Source organism: Scophthalmus maximus, chromosome 20, assembly GCF_022379125.1.
Source record: "Scophthalmus maximus strain ysfricsl-2021 chromosome 20, ASM2237912v1, whole genome shotgun sequence".
NCBI classification, from domain to species: Eukaryota; Metazoa; Chordata; class Actinopteri; order Pleuronectiformes; family Scophthalmidae; genus Scophthalmus; species Scophthalmus maximus.
This window is the reverse complement of record NC_061534.1, coordinates 4461580-4481088: the sequence shown is the minus strand read 5'-3', so window position 1 is coordinate 4481088 and position 19509 is coordinate 4461580. Positions and strand designations below refer to the sequence as shown.

General features: G+C 42.3%; 1 protein-coding gene across 6 annotated transcripts in view; it reads right to left on the bottom strand.

Annotated features, from left to right (window-relative positions):
* Nucleotides 1-1864: 1864 nt before the first annotated feature.
* The window catches only part of LOC118284983 (protein unc-13 homolog B-like), a 56279-nt gene continuing 38634 nt past the window's right edge, over nt 1865-19509 (bottom strand). Inside the window, exons 11-42 of one of the 6 annotated variants that reach the window (XM_047329525.1) lie at nt 19374-19420; nt 19169-19247; nt 18897-18902; nt 18102-18176; nt 17786-18005; nt 17364-17591; nt 17098-17239; nt 16828-16997; nt 15211-15326; nt 14370-14533; nt 13743-13893; nt 13515-13583; nt 13169-13258; nt 12849-12986; nt 12528-12658; nt 12218-12303; nt 11957-12083; nt 11765-11861; nt 11445-11588; nt 10788-10865; nt 10540-10617; nt 9883-9948; nt 6764-6852; nt 6511-6657; nt 6135-6258; nt 5974-6027; nt 5803-5880; nt 4898-5045; nt 4618-4674; nt 4267-4359; nt 4016-4175; nt 1865-3866 (exon numbers count right to left, since the gene is read on the bottom strand). In XM_047329525.1, coding sequence (XP_047185481.1) covers nt 3581-3866; nt 4016-4175; nt 4267-4359; nt 4618-4674; nt 4898-5045; nt 5803-5880; nt 5974-6027; nt 6135-6258; nt 6511-6657; nt 6764-6852; nt 9883-9948; nt 10540-10617; nt 10788-10865; nt 11445-11588; nt 11765-11861; nt 11957-12083; nt 12218-12303; nt 12528-12658; nt 12849-12986; nt 13169-13258; nt 13515-13583; nt 13743-13893; nt 14370-14533; nt 15211-15326; nt 16828-16997; nt 17098-17239; nt 17364-17591; nt 17786-18005; nt 18102-18176; nt 18897-18902; nt 19169-19247; nt 19374-19420 — 3738 coding nt within the window. In that variant the 3' untranslated portion in view covers nt 1865-3580. The remainder of the gene's footprint in view (nt 3867-4015; nt 4176-4266; nt 4360-4617; nt 4675-4897; nt 5046-5802; nt 5881-5973; nt 6028-6134; nt 6259-6510; nt 6658-6763; nt 6853-9882; nt 9949-10539; nt 10618-10787; nt 10866-11444; nt 11589-11764; nt 11862-11956; nt 12084-12217; nt 12304-12527; nt 12659-12848; nt 12987-13168; nt 13259-13514; nt 13584-13742; nt 13894-14369; nt 14534-15210; nt 15327-16827; nt 16998-17097; nt 17240-17363; nt 17592-17785; nt 18006-18101; nt 18177-18896; nt 18903-19168; nt 19248-19373; nt 19421-19509) is intronic. The other 5 variants (XM_047329526.1, XM_047329527.1, XM_035608243.2 and 2 more) reach the window with 5 other exon arrangements.

Below are 19509 nucleotides of genomic sequence, written 5' to 3'. Positions count from 1 at the left end.
TTTTTATTGAATTTACTCACCTTATATTTATTTTAATATATTTTATTAATCCTGACACAAATTGATAATTTGATCCTCTCTTATGTATACATCTGTGCATCTATATAAATTTATTTGTTGTTTTATTAAATTTTTTGCTCTTTAAAGCCTTGCATTGTAGGTTTTGATCATGAGTAAATATCTGCGTATCAATCGGAGGGAGAGCGGTATCTTTTGTTTGTGTGTTGCATTTTTTTGTATGTGAAGCACTTTGTGCTTTTTCCTGCATGAAAAAGTGCGATATGAATAAAATCTGACTGATCTTAATTGATTGATTCAATAACTTCTGGGACTAAGGCAGATCCTGGAGAAGTAGAATTATTTTTATTTTAGCACTTAACAGTATTCGAGCACATTTGCGTTTGTATTAATTTCACCTTTAACAAATTAAGAACGACACTTTGCACTTTGCAAGCAATATTTTGCACTTTATTGGCAAGACTTGCAGAGCATTTTGCACATTTGCATCATCATCAATAATGTATGGATAATTTATTGAACATACATTGCCATATTTATTGAATGTTGTAAAACCCTGAGGGCTAATCTTGTGGCAGGTGATCAGCTTCACCTGGAAAGGAGAGAAACTGAATTTACACTTTGAAACCGGTGTGTGTGGAAAAACGTATTTGTAGTTTAAATGTGTTTCTGTGTAAAAATATCATTAGATAACTGACTGTTCAAATGTGTATTCGACTCACGAGACAGGAGTCCAACCGCGCGCACGCGCGCCTCATCTGACTCAAATCAACATGCGCATTAAAGCATTTCAGTGGATTATTATTTAAAAACCGTATGACTAACTACATAAGTAACTACACACATGTCGGTCTGCTATGTTGCAAATCGATACATTTATTGACGACCAATTACCCCCAAAAAATCGAAGTTCTGTCGCTCCAGAATGACGGATTCGAAATTGCGCGGCAAGAACTTCCGGGTCTCTACGTGGGTCACGTGACGCGCAAGCATTTAGGGACTTCCGTTGTCGCGACTCTGATTAGACGGCTCTGCTCTGCACATTAACACACACGATGTTTCCAGCAGTCTGTGTAAATGAAATCCTTTTTCAATTTTTTTTTAGCATTACTGTTATTTTGTTAGTTTTCGTGACAATATACATACAAAATATCATACCCTCATATATACTGATGACTGAAAAGAGGAGAGACGACTGTAGAATCCATTTAGAGACATCTAGTGGTCAGTTATCATTACATTGTATTATTAGAATTCATATACTTGGAGTCAGTAAGTGGAATTAAGACTGGTTCATTTTCACCCATGCTTTCCAGTCAGTGAATCTAAATGACTGTAAATGCCATTAAGAGAATCCATTGTTTTTTGCGCCACCTACGGGTCAGTCTTTATTCCAAAAGTGTAATTGCAAATTCCTGCATATTCTCATCCATTCAGGATACATCTTGGAATTTCAGATTCAGATAAATGACGACAGGTATTATTAATATACCGTCTCTGGAATACAGATATTATATGTGGAATCAGTTTCTGATTGGTTAACTATGTTTCTACCCATGTGTTCCAATCTGTTTATGTACAGTCTATGGTTCCAATCAGTGAATCTAGATGACTGTATATTTCAAGAGGGGGATCCCTTTGAACGTGGTTCAGTTTCATTCCAAAAGTCTGATTTGAAGTTGGATACAAAACAGTGTTTTTTTTTTTCCAAGCTGGGTATTCCGCTCCATTCTTTATAATCCCTACCTCTCAAATACTTTATGCAAAATTCATGAATCAAATGTTTACATGGTGACAAGGACATTTCAGATAAGTGACGATAGAAAGAAAACACCACAACACGCAGTTACTGTGACGGACATACTGAAGTACTTGACTATTGCAAGTGATTTAGTGTTTTAGTGCAACGGTTGACAATTTTAGAAAATACAGAAATATATATAAAAGAAGTTTGCAACTTGGCACAAGGAATGTGTATATTATATATTAAGATAAATTATTCACACTGGTTAGTGAAGTGTAACAAAGAGGAGTCTGACTGTTGTTTCAACATCGTGTGATTGGTTCAAAAATGTGCACACACACACACACACACACACACAAGCACTGAGGTTGTCATATTATCACGACATCCGTCTATCATCAAGTGAAACACTTTAATATTTCTTTGTCGGTTATGAACAAATCCACTGGCACACGTCGCACTGCATAATTATCTCTGTCCACAAAACTCACACATTTCTTACAATACAGCAAATGTCCTCATCCAAAAACTATGAAAATCGTTATCTACACATAATTACAATGCTTGTAAATATCGTCAAAGATAATAAAAAAAAAGATACTAAATGATAAGGAGCATCACTTGGAAAAAAACTTTTTTGACATCATTGTGAGCACAAAAAAGAAAAATGGCCAACTCTCATTGCTGAGAGGAGATACATGAGGAAATACATGGATAAAAAAAAAGGTTTTTAAAAGATATGCACATATTCAGTTTTGTTTTTTCCTCCACCAAAGTAAGGCCACTCATCGGAAGAGTAGAAGGAAACAAAGCAGAAAGAAAATATGTAAACCATGAATAATTCTACACTCCTTTATCCGACATCATTAAAGAGTTGTTCCCTGAAAGTTTATTGTCTTTCTTCTTGGTCATGGAAACAACTTTGTTTAAAAAAAAAGAAAAAAAAAGAAATGTCACAGCAAACAGTTAAAACAAATGCGACTCGTTCACATTGTGCAAAGAATTCGCAACTTTTGGGGGTAAACCACATTTACAAATCGCAACAGAAAGACGTCAATAAATAATGTATATAAAAAAATTATAATAAATAAAATGGCTGCACCATCATCTTTTTTTTTTGTTTTTTTTACACTATAGGCCCACGGGAGCCAAGAGTTGTTGATTGAGCTCATAAAGAAATATGAACAAAAACAGGACACACACACACACACACACGTCGCAATGTCGTCTCTCCTCGGTAAAAAAAAAAAGGAAACATGGCAAGGCACACATCAATATTTTAAATTAATGGGTAAAAATTAAGGGTTATTACTTTACGTACCTTCTCTCTTAAAGGTGACACATTATGCTTTTATTTTTTACTTCACACATTCGCAGTTTGCAGAGTGTAAGGCATCGAACACTTGGCCACGCTTTGAGGGGGGGTTTGGGTTATTGCACAACAACAACAACAACAACAAGTCGGAAGGTGTGTGAACTTTTAGTTTTGGCCCCTTCAACTCTCTTCCCTTGAGGCCATGGCGTGCGCAATGTGCCGCCCCCAGCTGATGAGGGGCGGGGTTAGAGAGAGCAGGTCAAGTGAAACAGATGGCTGGAGTGAAGCTGGTGTGTGTGTGTGTGTGTGTGTGTGTGTGTGTGTGTGTGGCCGTGTGCTGCACAGTAGCTGTGTGAATAAGCCACCAAACAGTCAACGGCAGCGAAGACACAGCAAAGGTCAAAGAGAGAGTCGGATACGGAAAACAATAATTCCCCGTCACACGAGATCCCTCCCTTATTTCGGAAAAAAAAAGAAAAAACCTTCCGTCCCGTCGCTCTTCCTCATCTGCCCTCCTCGGCCGAGCGCGTCTCCGACTTCAGCCGCACGAACTCCTTGGCCACGTCGTCGTTGGAGCGCTGCGAGAGGATGCGCATGGCGGTGAGGCCCGTGTCGTCCATGTGGACGCGCTGTCCGAGCGGGCACCAGCAGGCGCAGTTGCCCTTCTCCGCGATGTCGCGCAGCTGGATCACGGCCACGCCCACCACGCGGTCGGCCCGGCCGAAGCAGTAGTCCTTGATGCACACCTGCAGCTCGTAGCACTCGAAGCCGTCCTCGTTGCCCAGTGGGCTATGGAGGGAGAGAACACGCGATAGTCATCTCAAAGTGTAAACTTTTGCTCCGACTTGTTACTGCTAGATTTACAAGAAACCAAAACTCTGAACCTCCGGATACAGTTTGACAGATAAGCCAGGGAGGCATTGTGTTGCCGCACTCACAATTGGAAGCTCTCGTTGAACTTGGGCGACCAGCTGTTGTTCTTGGACTTGGTTTGGAACTTGCGCTTCTTGTCGCTGAGGTGAGGCCCGATCACCGTGATCTCCGCGAAGGGCCGGAACATGCCGGACGTCTGCCATTTCAAATCGCTGGCTCCCATGACTGTAGCGAAGAAGAAGAAGAAGAAGAAGAAGATATCGTCAGGCTGAGTTGATGTTGATGTGTTCAAATTTCTATGAAAGCTCAGACTGACCTTTGGCGTTGACCTTCCGCTCCCCGCTCCTGGGATGAGTGTACAACTCCACCTGGACGGAAACCTCGCCGATCGGCTTGTCCACGCCCGAACCTAAGTTGAACGCGCACACACACACACACACACAGATATGTGAGCTTTCATCAAAGGCAAAAACACAAAGAAACTTTGATTCAAAATGCAGAGTCAGTATGAGAGGGGGAGGGAGGGGAACAGGTGGGGAGGAGGCTGAGCTCGGGATGATCCAACCCACCTCACGTGGCACAGAGAAAAGAGACGAAATGCACAAAGGGAGAGCGGGTGGGGGAGAAGGAGGACAGGCTGGCAGATGATGACTTCGATCAAACCTACCCCTGCTGGGCGCGATTTTTTCACTGGGCGTTAACCTAATACCCTTCCCATTGTGCACTGGCACAGAGGCAGCACAGGGAGATAAGAGAAGACAGCGACAACAGCGGCATGTCAACAGGCTCCAGCATCAAGAACATTTTAAAAATACACAAAAGAGAGAATATTCAATGAAAGGTCTTGTTAATACACACACACACTGTTCAGCTGGCGCCCTCTCCTGGTCGACTATGGGAAAGGCTTTTTTTTCTTCTTTTAGATGCATCTTAAAGCTGTGAACTACCTTGTGCGTGCTGCGTGGTGACGAAGGTCTTGATGAGCGTGTCCGTCGTCTGCGTGTAGAGGGACAGGGCGTGGCGGAGCGACGACAGCTCGGGACTCTTCTCCAGGAACGCCTTCTTCAGCCCGTTGCCCCCCGCGTGGAAGTATTGCTGCAGAGGGAAACGGAAAGGGTGAGTCCGTGTAAACATCCGGAGGAACAGCCGGAGGGTTTATTTCATTTTGTCTATAATCTAAATGGTTTGAGTTGATGATTTTGGTTGTGGGCATTTAACAAACAGAATAAATAAAGGAGGACATCTTGGTGTTTTAAAAAAAAAAAAATATATATATGCAAAACCTGCATAAGCCAATAATACTCGATAATTCAACTTTCCACAGATTGGAATATAAAAACAAGCCCAAACAATCCTACACATCATTCTCTCTCTTATAACAGAAAAATAAAAGGACAAAGAAAGTTGTCTGATGAAAGACTCTCAAAACGATAAATATCTTCTTCTGTTTTTTTTACAACAACAGAAAATTTGATCAATCTCTCAATGTTTTGGAAAGTGATAAAAAATGGAAGGAAAAGTTTCCGGAAAAAAAATGTGCAGAGAAACATTTGCAGACATTTGTGTTTCCTCATACAGCCCCTCCGGAGAAGTTCAGGCACTTCAGTGCACTTCTAAAAAGCAGCTCATCAGCGTGCTTCCCCTTACTTCATTTGTTAGTCAGATAACCATTTTTTTTTTTTTTTAAGTTCACCCCCTTATTAAATCCATATCATCTTCTCCCCACATTCTACTTCGCCGCCCACACAAACTTCGTGGTTAACCTGACGAATGAATAGTTGATGAAGCTAATTCGACCCGTCTCCCCCCGCGTGCCCAAATGAAACCAAAGCCCGACGCTGTATGAACTGACCTTGATCGTGTCCAGTGCCACGTCCATGACGGCGCACTGCCTGGGAGACAGGCTCTTCGCCTCGCCTGCCATGTGATCCTGCACGAATGAGGAGGAAAGAGAAACAAAACAAGGGTTTGGATACATTTACTCTGGCCGAGCAGATGCAAACATATGAAGGCATTTTGATACCTTGAGTTTGGAGAGCTGACCGAGCTCTTTCGCTGCCGAGAGGATCTGAGCTCCCTGACGGAAAAAGAAAGAACAGAACTGAGTAACTACTTCCTGCTGCTTCAAAATTCAAATCAATGAATGGTGAAGCAACCCCCCCCCCTACAAAGATTAAGACTTACAAAGGTGTCGTTGCCCTGCGGCAGGACAATCGTCTTCTCCAGGCTGCTCATCACAATCCTCCACAGCTCCTTGAGCACTCGTTTCAGCACGGTCTTCTCGCACACGGTGGCGAAAAGTGTCAGCCTGCAAACGCACACAAATGCGTATACACACGGGTTAATGAGATGCACGGAACATAGAGAGAGCGCAGAGGTGTTTTCACCCTTAAATGAGAGCCTGTATTGTTGAAATTCAAGTTTTGAAATGTTGTTTTAGCATGAATTTAGGAGGATGTGCACATGCAGATGATGTTAGAAGCAAGAAAAAAGGCGAAAAAGGAAAAGTTAAAGACGGGGGGTGAACCTGAGGTGTCAAAGTCTTTATTGATCCACTCACTTTCCATCCAGGAAGTCCATGAGCGGCCTCAGCATGTTGTCCGAGTCGCCCTCCACCTGGTTCTTGTTGCTGGCGTTGAGCGGCCCTTTGAGCTGGTACAGCAGCGACGCCATCTGTCGCATGCAGTCGGTGATGCGGCTCTGGAAACTGACGAGAAAAGGAGAAAAGATCGATCGATCGATCGGGCGAATGCGTGCGAGGTTGCTGAGATTAACTGTTTATGTAATGTGGGTGAAGTGTTATATGGATGTACCTGTTTCCAAATGTACCGCTGAGCTCATCCAGCACGTTGTTCAACTTCACCTGCAGCTCGTTCAGTAGGTCACTGGCCTCCGCGTCCATCTGCAGGGAGACAGGCAGACAGAGCCCCAGCAGGTTATAGTTTAATATATATAAACATATATACTACAGTGAAAATAGTCTGATATATGTTGACAGAAACAAACTTCTCGGAGGAAATAATTGGTTTCAAGAAAGAGACTACGTGCCAGCTCTCCCACAAACATGACCTTGAACACTTTCAACGCAATTCACAAAAGGGATCCAATAAATTTCCTATTTGCATATTTTTGGGGGCCAAAATACCCCAAATCACCCTTTTGAACTTTTTTTAAGTCTGAACTTTGCTTCAAAACACAAGAAGATACAAATGGCAGCAAGATTTAACGATTAAAAAAGAAAGAAGAGCTTGGATAATCAGTGTTACATCACATTGTCAAGAAATAATCACAACAGTGCTTCACACCATGGGATGCCAACCAGGCACAAATCATAATTGGACTTAAATCTGTGTATTCGATGCTTCAGAAGCAGAGAGATTTCCACAAATATACACCATGATTGTAGTTTTTGTAATAAATAGAATATCAGATAGAAGAACGTTTACCACACACATCCGCACAAACCCACCTTCTTCTCAGCAGCCTCCATCTTTCAATGGGAGCACATTGAAAGAAAAAATAAAACAAAAGTTTATGATGCGCGTCTGACAAGTAGTGAGTCTCACAAGCACGGGGTGAAAGGAACAAGTGGGGGGGGGGGGGGGGGGGGGGAGAGAAATCCATGAATGACCTCCAGCATACCTAACCCAGGTAATACTGTGGCGTCATCTGAATAAGCGCCGCCTGCAGGGGGCGCTCAGCCACGGTGCGGCTCATTAAGTCAATGATCCAGTGGCCTGTCGATTCACGGCCTGTCGGGCTCGTGTAGCGCGGGGGAGACACAAAGTGACGGCTTGGGGGCTGCTACAAATGGATTGTGTCTTCGCTTTTGCCTTAAAGTTTTTTTGTGTGTGTTTGTGTGTGTGTGTGTGTGTGTGTGTGTGCATGGCTACATATTAATATGCATGAGTTCGAACACCCACACTCACCTTCTTCTCTCCGAATGCACTTTCAGTCTACGGCAGCACAGAAAAAGGTGGGGACAATACAAACCTCAATCAAAGCGTAATTTTCTCATTTGGGAATTGGATTTATATATATATATATATATATATATATATATATATATATATATATATGTGGAGGGGAATCTACAGGAGATAAATAGCCATTATAGGAAATGCTGTGGGCAGCTGATATGTGCCCCCCTGGTTTGCATGTAACCCACCTTTTCTACTGGTGCGTCCGTCTTTGATTTTATATAGGAGAGAAATAAAATTGACAAAGTATTAAAAAACAAAAAAATGCAAATGAAATGAAAGGGTCCAACAGAGGGGGAAAGAGTGACCAGTTTTTAAGGAGAGACCGGGGAAAGGTGGCACTGAAAGAAAGTGGAAATTCAAAGTGGAAAATCACGACAGATGACAAACACAGGGTCGTCTCGTTTCAGGAGGATTGATGTTCACTGTGATGTTGTACGAGGAACAGGGACAAAAATGACGTTACAGGTTCAAAAACCACTTCAAACTGTAACAAACCTCAACCTTAATTTTCTCCCCTTCCTCCCCTCCTACTTCTTCCTCCTCCTCCTCCTCCTCCTCCTCCTCCTCCTCACTCTCCTCAAACTAGGAGCGGCGGTGAAAAGACAACACAACACGTTAAACGTTTGATCCGGTCGATTGAACGCGTGTCATTCAAGCTCATTTGTGAGTGGTGGGATGGATTTGAATATATGCATGCATGTTTTGTGAGACAACATGCATGCATATACGGTGAACTTGCCTGCCGTGCTAGCATTTTATTGTTGTGCTAGAAAAAGAGAGGGAAAACGAGACTGTGACTTCACTCTCGCAAAAATATACTACCTAAAAAGACCTAAATTTAATTTTTTTGAAATCTTCATAAAACAAGAAGCAAATCAAGTTGCAGTTTACATCCATGTTTGTCCAGACTCATATGATACATTTGAGGGGATTTAAAAAAAGGTATTTTTGTTTTTTTTATTGGCAAAATGGAAGCCATCAGTTCATCGCCATGCGCCGACTCCAGGGAATGATTTCCAGTGAGCAACATGTCGTCCCCACTCGGAGACTATTTGTACAGAGGACTGACGGAGAGCTTCTTCACCTGGTGCACCGACAATCACCTGAAGCTCAATATCAGCAAAACCAATGGGCAAGTGTTGGGACTACCAGAGGAACAGGAGGGGCCCCGCGCTGGTCGTCATCCAGGGCGAGGGAAGTGAAAACGGTGGATTCATGCAAGTCAAATCAAATTAAAATAATGTCCATAAAAAAGAGTGGAGTGGATATAGAAGGCTATCACTTCCCAAGCTCAACTGAAATCTCAAAGGAGCCCTACACCTCCAACATCATTGCTTGATACTTAACTGACACGTTAATATGATAATATGACTTCTGCAAAATAATGAAGCTCAAAGATAAAGGATCAAACCCACCAAATTCAAGCGAATCAACAGAGAAAGAAAAAATATCATCCAACTCAATTTCTGTACAATTAGCCACCAAAGGAAAATTCCACCACGGCCAGCTCCTCCACTCAGAAGCATTTTTCTAGCGCCACCTTGTGTTTCAACTGAGTGTCGATGCAGTCAGTATTTATTTTAATGAATGCAGGACTTACGGGATACACAAGAGACAGTTGGGCCACCATGCTACATAGGGATTAGCTATGAAGGATTCTGGATTTACTGGTTTAAAGACTAGTTAATATTCCACAATATGAATTACTGACTAACTAATCTAGCAAAACAGTCACTGTGCTTAATCCTATCATGAGCTATTGTCTAGCAACTAGTGAATCTACTCTGCTACCGTCCACAGTACCCACCAGAGCCTCTGCTTCCTCATCCTTAGTTATGACCTGCTGCCCAAGCAAGAGGAAAAATCACATTTTCATTTTAATAAAGACAAAAAAATCCCTAAAAAAACCCCTGGCTGTATTGCTCAGGTGCATATGGATGGGAACCTACCTCCTCCTCTCCTGCCGCTGCCGCCTCTTCCTCCTCCTCTTCTTCCTCTTCCACCACTTCATTTAGCTTTAAATGTAAAGTGAGCAAACTGGTTGAAAATCTATAGGCGCCAACTGCTTCAGGCCTTACAACCAATCAAACACCACTGAAGAAATATTATACTACATCTACAATAAATATGATAAAGCACTATTCATAGTGGGATTCATAGCAGAGGTTGGTCACAGCTACAGACAGGAAGGCTATTGGGTGTTCACACAGACACTGTCTCTATATTTTCTCTGCTCTATTAGGCAGCAAGGGATCACATCTCAGTCTATGTCGATCTGCTTCCATTGACAGCATCACATTAGAAACCAGGGGCAACGTGTAGACCTTTCTATACAACAAGTCTGTAACAAAACATCCACTATGTCGTCATTAAGAACTATGTCCTAATCCAGAACTCCCAGTCACCTACTTCACATGGTCTTTAAACTACCACTACTGTGCATCCCAGCGCTCCATCCGTTGCAATCTGACAATCTAATGTGATGTGTTTATTTTTCCCCACTTAATCATTGTTAATATCAGTATCTTACTGGATATTGTCAGTGACAAAGTAAGATTTGTCCCAGCACATAAAAACTGGGTCGTCCTCTCGTCTCCAAGACCTACCAGTTTGGCACCCATCGACTCGAACATCTTCTCCAGCTGGATTCTCAACTGCTGCACGTTATTCATCAGGACGCACGGCTACAAGAGGACACAGGGGTCAGTGAGATTACACTGACGTAGCAACTTTTGACACAATGTAAGATGTGAGAAATTTAAATTCATGGGCGAATTAATAAGGAAAAACAAGAACTGACATTTAAATGGCCAATTGTAGTACAGAAAAACATTAAACCGGGGTGAGGACTTACAATATTCTCCTTTTCAATGTAAGAAGGGAAGCTCTTGGTCAGAATGGCACTGTACTGCAGAAGAACTTTGGCAATTGTCTGTAAAAGAAAAAAGAAAAAATGAAAACATAAAAAATTTGTGTTTCAAATAGTTTCAAATAAAATGTCTTACTTCATATAAAACAGTTCACAGCATTTACAGAGTGGAATATATTCAGACCTTTGGGGAGCATCATCTCTCCTGAATATTAAAAACATTCCCAAATGTCTCCTAATGTATTCTCTGGCAAAGGAGGAAAAACAAAACCCCAAAATCCCTCAGGCGGTGGAGTATTATGTCCAATTCAACATTTCTATTTAATGAAGTATTATCAAATTCACTTTACAAAAAGCGACCGTCTCTCCAGACAATGCTGTGCTTGCTTTTTTAATATCCCTCATTACATGTTTCTCGGAAAATAGTCAAAGTGGAGATGCTGCATTTGGAAGAAACAAGTCAAAATGACTCGGAGACAATGCATTATTGATGACGAAGAAGAATTTGGGCCCGTTTCAAGTATTAAAGTTAAAAAAAATAGCACTTTGCTATTTTCCTCATCTGAATCCTTTTGACAATGTGATGTGCTTGAGAGCGGCGGGATTCGTTGGCACCGTCCAGTGAAGTGCGGGTTACTGTACCTTGGAGAAGCGGCGACTGTACTGAGCCATGACGTTCGGGTCGGGACACTCCAGTTTCTTGATGATCTCGAAACTCTGGTTGAGCTGGGTGAAGATGTCCACCACGGAGCAGGAGAACAGGGCGTGCTCAGAAGTCTGCTGGAACTGAGAGCAAGTAGATAAACGTTATTTATTATCAATATGCAGAATGCTTACAGTTAAAAAATAAGTGCCTGTAAAGATGGTCTTCATTTAATCTTAGTTTTCCTTTTATTTTCATGAAAACGTAACCTTCTTTGCAGAAGGAACAACATATAAAAGTCAAATTCTCATTTTCTTACTCCATCTTTTTTGTCCCTCTCCAGGGCTCCGTGCATAAACTCAATAGACACGTCCTCATTTTCCTCCAACCACTGCAGCACAAACAGCAGGAACCATCTGCAGCGGGAAAAAAAGGAAAAAAAGATTATCAGCTAATAAATCAAACAATAAGTTATTCAATCGCTGTGAGGGAATACGTCACATGCACTTACGACGGGTAGTCGGGAACGACGTCCTTAACGTTCGGCAGCTCCTTGACGTATTCGTTGTAGAGCCACTTGACCTTGAAGTGCAGGTTCATGTAGTCGGTGCTCTTGCACAGTCTGTGCTTCTCGTGCTCTGCGGATAACACGAAGTGCGCGTGAGGTTTCTGATGAACTGGCGCCGGAGAGTGGGAGAGTATCTGAGATCCCCTTTACAGATCAAGCAATCATTCAGATTTGCCCATTCCTTGAGCAGGATAACGGACTCACCTTCCATGGCGTACTTCATGTCTTGAGCAAATAAAGTCCACATGACCTCGGCTGACACCTTCCCGACACTCAGCTCTTGAGGGAACCTGGGAGGAGAGTGAGAGTTAGACAAACATGTCAACTATTCTAATACAGAATATCGTGACATTGGGAGGTCAAACAAAGGCATTGTTCTAAAAATCCAGATATGAGTATTAAAGAAAACTCCTTCTATTCCTTAAAAAAACTGCCAACTGCAAAAAAAAAAATATTCAAGCAGTCTTTATGGTCCTGCTATTTCAAAAGATTTTGTATGACAACAACTACTGACTGGTTGAGCACGGGTGTGTAGGAGTTCCTGTCCTCCTCAATGATGGAGACGATGAGCATGATGAGTTTGGGCCAGAAGTCCAAGTTCTTGATGCTCGGACCCTGCTCCTCCAGAGGGACCTCGTCCTTGTGCTTTGATTAGAAAAGAAACTCATCACTAAAAACAGACCTGACAGAAGTTCAACACAATCAGTGTAATGAATTTGAGGTCTGCTTTAGTGGACGCGTGGTCCCTGACAGAGATGTGCAGTATTCATCTAGCAGATTTTTATACGTCTGTTGCTACTGGGTCATACAGCTGAATAATCGATATGTGACGCACCGTCTCCGCAGGTTGGTACTGCCTGTTGTACAGCTCGTGGCAGTTGTTGAAGATGTAGTCGTACGTGGAGTTGAGACAGGCCTTGACGCAGTCTCTCACGACCTGGCTGGCTCTGGGCGGAGACTGTAACTCCTGGACCTGAACACGAGATGGAGAGAGCGACACTCAAAGTGAATCACTGTCAACAATCATGCGAAGACACCTTATCGACCTGCACAGTCAGTTGGTAAAGGTCAATTGATAAACCCTGGTACTGAAATCCAACAGAGAGCAACTGCAGTGAAAGGAAAAGACACAGCACACGAAACACTGTTCGCCACCTTCATCCTGAAGAAGGTGATGCTGGTTAGAAGATCCACAGTGGATTTCAAATCCTGCAGGCGATCCTTGTTGCTGGCTGGGAAGTGGTTCTGTCAAATAAAAAATAATATGTTTGATTAACAGAGATATATAGTATGTTTGAAGAAAAGCAAAACGATTTTTGACAGACTAGATCATTAACTTTTCTTTTGTGAATCCATGGAAACAAAGGATTATAGAGGAATATTCTTCTTTGGATAAGAGGTAATAAATAAAAACATGATTAAAACTGTTGTGGCAATATTTCAATGTCAAGGCAACAATGTAATGTGTAGGATCAGCCGTTTAGTACAGTCAAAATCTTACCCTGTATGTTGACAGGTCAATGCGCAATGAGTTGTGTAACTGGTCTAAGAGCTTGACAAAGCGCTCTTTCTATAGGGGAAAGAAAAGAACATAATAATTATGAGATATATATATAGACACAAACATTGCGAGGAGAAAGACTGAGGCATTGTGTTGCTGCATGTATAAGAACGTTGTGAAGAAAAGGAAGGGAAAGACAAAAAGAGAGACAAGACAAGTAAAACAAACCCCAAAATTGGTGGCAGCAAAGCGGTCGGAGGCGGACACATTGGTGGAGGCGGTCGTGTGGGCGTAGAAGGCATTGATATTGGCCAGCAGGGTGCTCATCACCGCAGGAACCCCGGGACACATGTACTTTGATGACAGGCAGGCAAAGTGACTGGAAAAGAGATGCGCAAACAAAGCTTGGTTAAGACCTGGGCAACGGAACTCATCTCGCTCACAATTAGCAAAGATATTTCATTGTCATGAAGACCTAGGTTTTGTCAAAGCCATGTTGGCGTGAATAGCTGTGCCTTTATTTGGTCAGGCTGCGTTCTCTCAAGGGTCTTGTTTTAACATAATGGATCCCTATTAGTGAACGGTCATTTCATCTGCCCATCAGCTAACTGGCAGGCTTAGGCTGAAGGATGGCCCATTGGAGTGAGCTCTCTGTGAATGATGGGCCAGGCTAACAGGCGTCTGTACGGAGCATGACATTTCATGGAGAATCCATCCTCGGCCCATTAATAATTGACTTTTCCTTCATTCGGAGGCCAACGGGGAACGACAACTGAGAGACAAAGGCGGGTGAGGAACAAGGGAAATGAGGAGGTGACAACTACATGGACAGGTAGAGAGAGAGACAGTGTTTACGTCATGGCCTGGTAGATCGACTCGATGCCGTAGCGCATGGCGAACTCGTCCACGATTTCCTGGGCCACGTCGTCAAAGTAGACCTTCCACGCGTCGTCTCCGCGAGGGTCGGGGATTTTCACCACCCCTTGGCCGAGCGCATCGTTCGAATGGTGGAACAGATTCTGCAAATGGACAAAGACATTGTGTTTGTGTAATTTGATTGCGCTGTATTGGAAATGAAAATATTTGCGATCTGAAGCCTAATAGCAACTATTGGTCTACTTGAAAAAAAAGTGTATATGTTAGTCAGAGTCTCAGATGTCAAATTCCAACAGCTACCTACAAGACGGGCACGTTTAGAAAAGTTTTAGTGAGATGACAGTAGATGTAGCGGAAAATGTATTTTTAAAATAATGTTAAGAGACCGATAATAGAACTCTTAACTCCCCATCCCTCCCTCCAACACCAAAGGATGACAGACATGCACTAATTGCACCAGCACTTTATATGTCCAATTTTTCTTTAGTTGCTTTTATGATGTTTTTAAACGCTGCTTTTTAATGTTTTTTTCATGTTGCATGAATAATGTGTCTTAAGTGTTGTTTTTTTTGGTTTTTTTTATGTGACCTGCATCCTGATCTGTGGAGTGCAGCTTTTTTCTGCTCCCCTGTATGTTGTAATGTGTAATATGGAAGTGACAAATAAAAAAAATCATCTTAATCTTAAAATATAGCTATCCTGTTCCTTAACTAGCACTGTCTTAGAAACTTTTAGTGTGCTGGTAAACCTGCATGATATCCTGCGTGTGTTTTTAAAAAATAAAACCAACACAACTAATGGTTTCTGTTGAGCCACGCACCTCGTGCAGACACGTGTACTGCACGTGATACGGAGCCACTTTCTCCTCTCCCTTGATCTCCACGTTGATCTGCAGGCGAATGGCGCCGGACACTGCGGACTTGTCCGTCCGCTTCTCTGTAATCAAACGCAAAACCAGTTTTGTCAGTCGGTTACACTGCCGCATAACCACTCGCATATGGCCACAAAATGTTGATTCATAACTCCTGATTCAATTCTGTGACATGGAGGCACATTAAAACCAGGTCTGTGAACACAACACTAATTACAGACCATTAAGCCAGCAGCTCTATCGTGGGGGGGGGGCTTGTTTCTACAGTTTGATGGCGGGGCACAGCCGGCGGCAGCGCTAACAGAAGTCCTCCAGCTGATAGTGAGGGCGACAATGGCAGTGGGACGTATGGATCTGCGCCTGATCACCCAAGACACTTGAGCTCTAGATTTGTCTGGAGGTGGAGTGCTCGGCGGCTCAACCCTGCTATTTACCCTGACAGGCACATCATTAGGGGTAATTTGTACATGTCGGCGGAGCGGTTCGATTTCCGACTGGAGTGCTGCTACTTGATAATCACACATCAGGAGGACAAAGGGAGGGGGAGAGGGAGGCGGGCACGGGGAAGAAGAAAATGTCCTCTGAAATGCATGGGGAGTAGTACTGTACATGAGTGATGATACATTTTGACTCATTTTTTCTAATTACTAATTACTCCAACCCAAAGGAATATTTTGTTAGTGTGAGATCGAGGATATTAAACTAACCACTTAATATTTCCCAGTTAAAAAAAACCCCAACACACAACAACAGATTTATAGGCACATTCATATTCAGTGCATTGGAAGATTTATTATAGGAACAGTGAAGTCAATTACAGCACTTTAATCAAGGAGTATCAAAGAGATGCTCTGTGCTTAAGACTTAATAAAAAATATATCGTCATACACCAGCGTTCGGTAACTGGGGAAGTTTAGATCTTCCTGGAATGAGAACACCTTTTTAGCGATCGCAATGGGGCATCATTTAAATTTTTCATCGAATGAGATTACCAGGGAAAGCCAGTTTTGTCATGCAGGCAAATGTGGGCCTTAAGGGCGCTCCTCATCTATGTACACAAAAAATAAAAAAGTCGCTGCAGGCAAAGGAGACGTGAGTAATGAGGTTCAAACAAGCCACTGACTGGACTTACTGAAAAGAGAGAGAAGAACGTGGTGAGAATATATGTCTCATCAGTAGATGAATCCTTCATTTAGACAAAGTAATGTAAGCAGCTAATGAATCCCCGGTTGTTACATAAGATTCCTTTACAGACTGGGGAGAAAAAGCCTGAGGTGGACATAAGCAAAACAGATGTGGTAAATGAGGAACAACGCCGCCATGCAAGCATTAAAATTGTACCAGTTATTATTCTCTGCCTGCTACTGTATATCTCCACATTTAATACTGCTGCTACACAGTTAGGCACCTCCCAAATGTTGAATAAGAATATGTGTAAATTTATTACTGAGTCACAAAGAGTTCTATTAAATGGCTATATTCTAAAAAAAGACCAATAAAACGGTTGCATCTCTGTCATCGTGTACAGCACATGTCATAAAGTTTATAAAAAGACGGCATACTGACCCAGGTTATACCAGACGTCCATTTCTCCGCTCAGCGTTCGGACTTCAATAATGCTCTGGCCTAGGAAATCGTCGGATTCCCTCTTGAGACGCTGCTTCACCCTCGACTTGATGTCGTCATCCTCGTCCCACACGCGCACTTTGATTCGGTCTGAGGAGTTGTGGCACTCGCTAAGCAAAGATAGGAAACAAAAAAAATCAAGACTGTGAAGAATTCTTCTTAGCCTGGATAGGCACATATTTTTATGACCAAGAAATATTAGTGACTCACAAGTGGAACTTCTCCTCCCACACAGGATTGAGGTTGCCATAAATGGTCTTGGTTCTCTTCTTGGTCTTGCCAACCTGAACGGTGACATACGGATCGCTGGATCCCGTCTTGTCCTTCGCTTGAAGTCCTTGGGCACAAACGACTATTGCAATCGTGGAGAAACAAAGACAAGGAGCAATCATTAAAATTACCAAGAATTACAAGTTGTACATTCAAGAAGTTTTTGTTGAAGTGACAATTCTTGTCCATTTTGATTCGTGGGATACCTGTGATGGTGATCTTGGCCGACCACTTTGAGGTCCCGTCCAGTACGCTCTGTTTGATGGTCTTCATCTGCTGCGCGTGGATGGCTTTGCTGATGATAAAAACTTCCCTGATGAGCTCGAAGATTTCCGGCTTGTTCCTCTCCCGGATCTTCATCCTGTCCTTCATGGCCATGATGATATTCTGAGTCTTGTCTTCAGCTCCATGCTTAGAGCTCTTCTCCGCGGCACCTAAACATTTAACAACAAAAAAAACGACGAGTAAAAAGCTCGTCAATATGAGGAAATATGGTCAAATGTGGTGGAACTACTCAAAATCCTCTACATTCATCAGACTATTCATGAACTTCTGTGCCTTCCTAGTCACCACAGCATTGGTGATATCCCATTTGAGGTCACTTAAACACTTTCTGGCCAGTACTCACGCTGTAGACAGTCAGCATTCAGCAGCTCTTGGCACTTCTCGTGGCACTTGACGCCACACTCGGAGCAACGCATGCCTTGGCGGGCGATCCCCCACAGCAGCCCCTCGCACTCATAGCAGTATGTGGGTGTAGTGGCAGTCCACACTTCAAAGTTATGAGGGGTGGTGCAGGATATGGGGTAGATAAGAGCCTGCAGGGTCTTCTTGTACACATGGTGTTTCTGTAGAATTGAGTGCAGAGACATCATACAGCAATGGGTTTAAAAATGACAATATTACTAATATATCAGTAATAGTAATTAGGTTGTTATACTCACCAGCTCCCCGTCCTTGATTGAGGACCGTGCCGCCATGGCAGATGCGATCCCCGCCTTCCTGGCTTGTACAAGGGACTGAACAACAGGCGACAAACGACAATTTAGTTATATTAGCGTTAAACATACACATATACAACCCACAACCAATCACACCCCTTAAATATCATTATGACTATGAAAAGGGTCAGTATGGTAGTATTGTTAAAAAGGTGACCAGGGTGGTAGTAAGGGGTGGTGAGTTGGGTTACTATGCACACACACACAAATATATTTTATATTATATGTATATATACACATACATACACATATATGTGTATATGTATATATTATATATTTGTTTTTCTCTATTGGTAAAATGGTTACCAGACAATCAAATAAAATGTATTATGAACCAAACAAGAGAAGAAAACCAATGTGGTAAGAAGTATAAAGTTATGCAAATGTCAACATAATAAAGCAATAAAAGCATCTGCAACAAATTGGAGGGTTAGTAATGTTTTCAAGCCATGTGCTTTATTGATTGCTGTGGCACAGCAAGTAAGGAAAAATAATACAAACCAAAAAGTGGGGGAAGGATTTCATGATTGGGTTTTTTCATGATAATATCAAGTAGGGAGAAAAACAACCCGTGGCCAAGAGGATGCATGCAAATGTTTTAATTTGTATTAAACGAGAGGTCTGGGATCAAAGAGATCAAAATGCTACAGACACAAATTTTCTGCGGTTGTATTAGTCCTACTTGATATTTTGTACTTAAGTAAAAAAGGGAGTGGCAGCTGGGTTCTATTAACTTACCATAGCCTGACCAAGGAGAGTCAGTGCATTCAAGAGAGTTGTGGGGAATAGTATCAGGTTTAAGAGAGGAGGGAGAGAGAAATTAGCAATTGGATTTCATATTTGTCGCCATTCCTTGATAACAACCTCATCCCCTATTTCGCTCAAAGTCAAACAGTGACTTTTGTGGTGGGTTCACAAATAGACACACATGACCTCACAAAGCAAGAACAAAACAATCAGGGTGACATGTGACATACAGTACATATAGCAAAGGAATGATTAGTACTGACCACGTCGCTGACCAAGGGGATAGGCTTCTTTTTACGCAGGTCTGGCATGCTGTCGATTCCATACAGGCCAGAACCGCCACTATGCACAGACAAAAATAATATCAAGGTCTCAATACAAAAGGGTTAGGGTTAATCCAGTTATCAATCAAAGATTCACAAGATAATGTTAAGGAAAATAAAACGAAGAACTATATATGAAACTTACCCTGGTTTGACCCAGGCCTGTCTAGTGTTGGGTTCTTCATCTCGAACCTACAAGATTTTGAATGTAAGAATTTAGGCTGACAGTTTTTAAAGACTAACACACAGTAGTATACATATTATGAGACAAAAAAAACAAA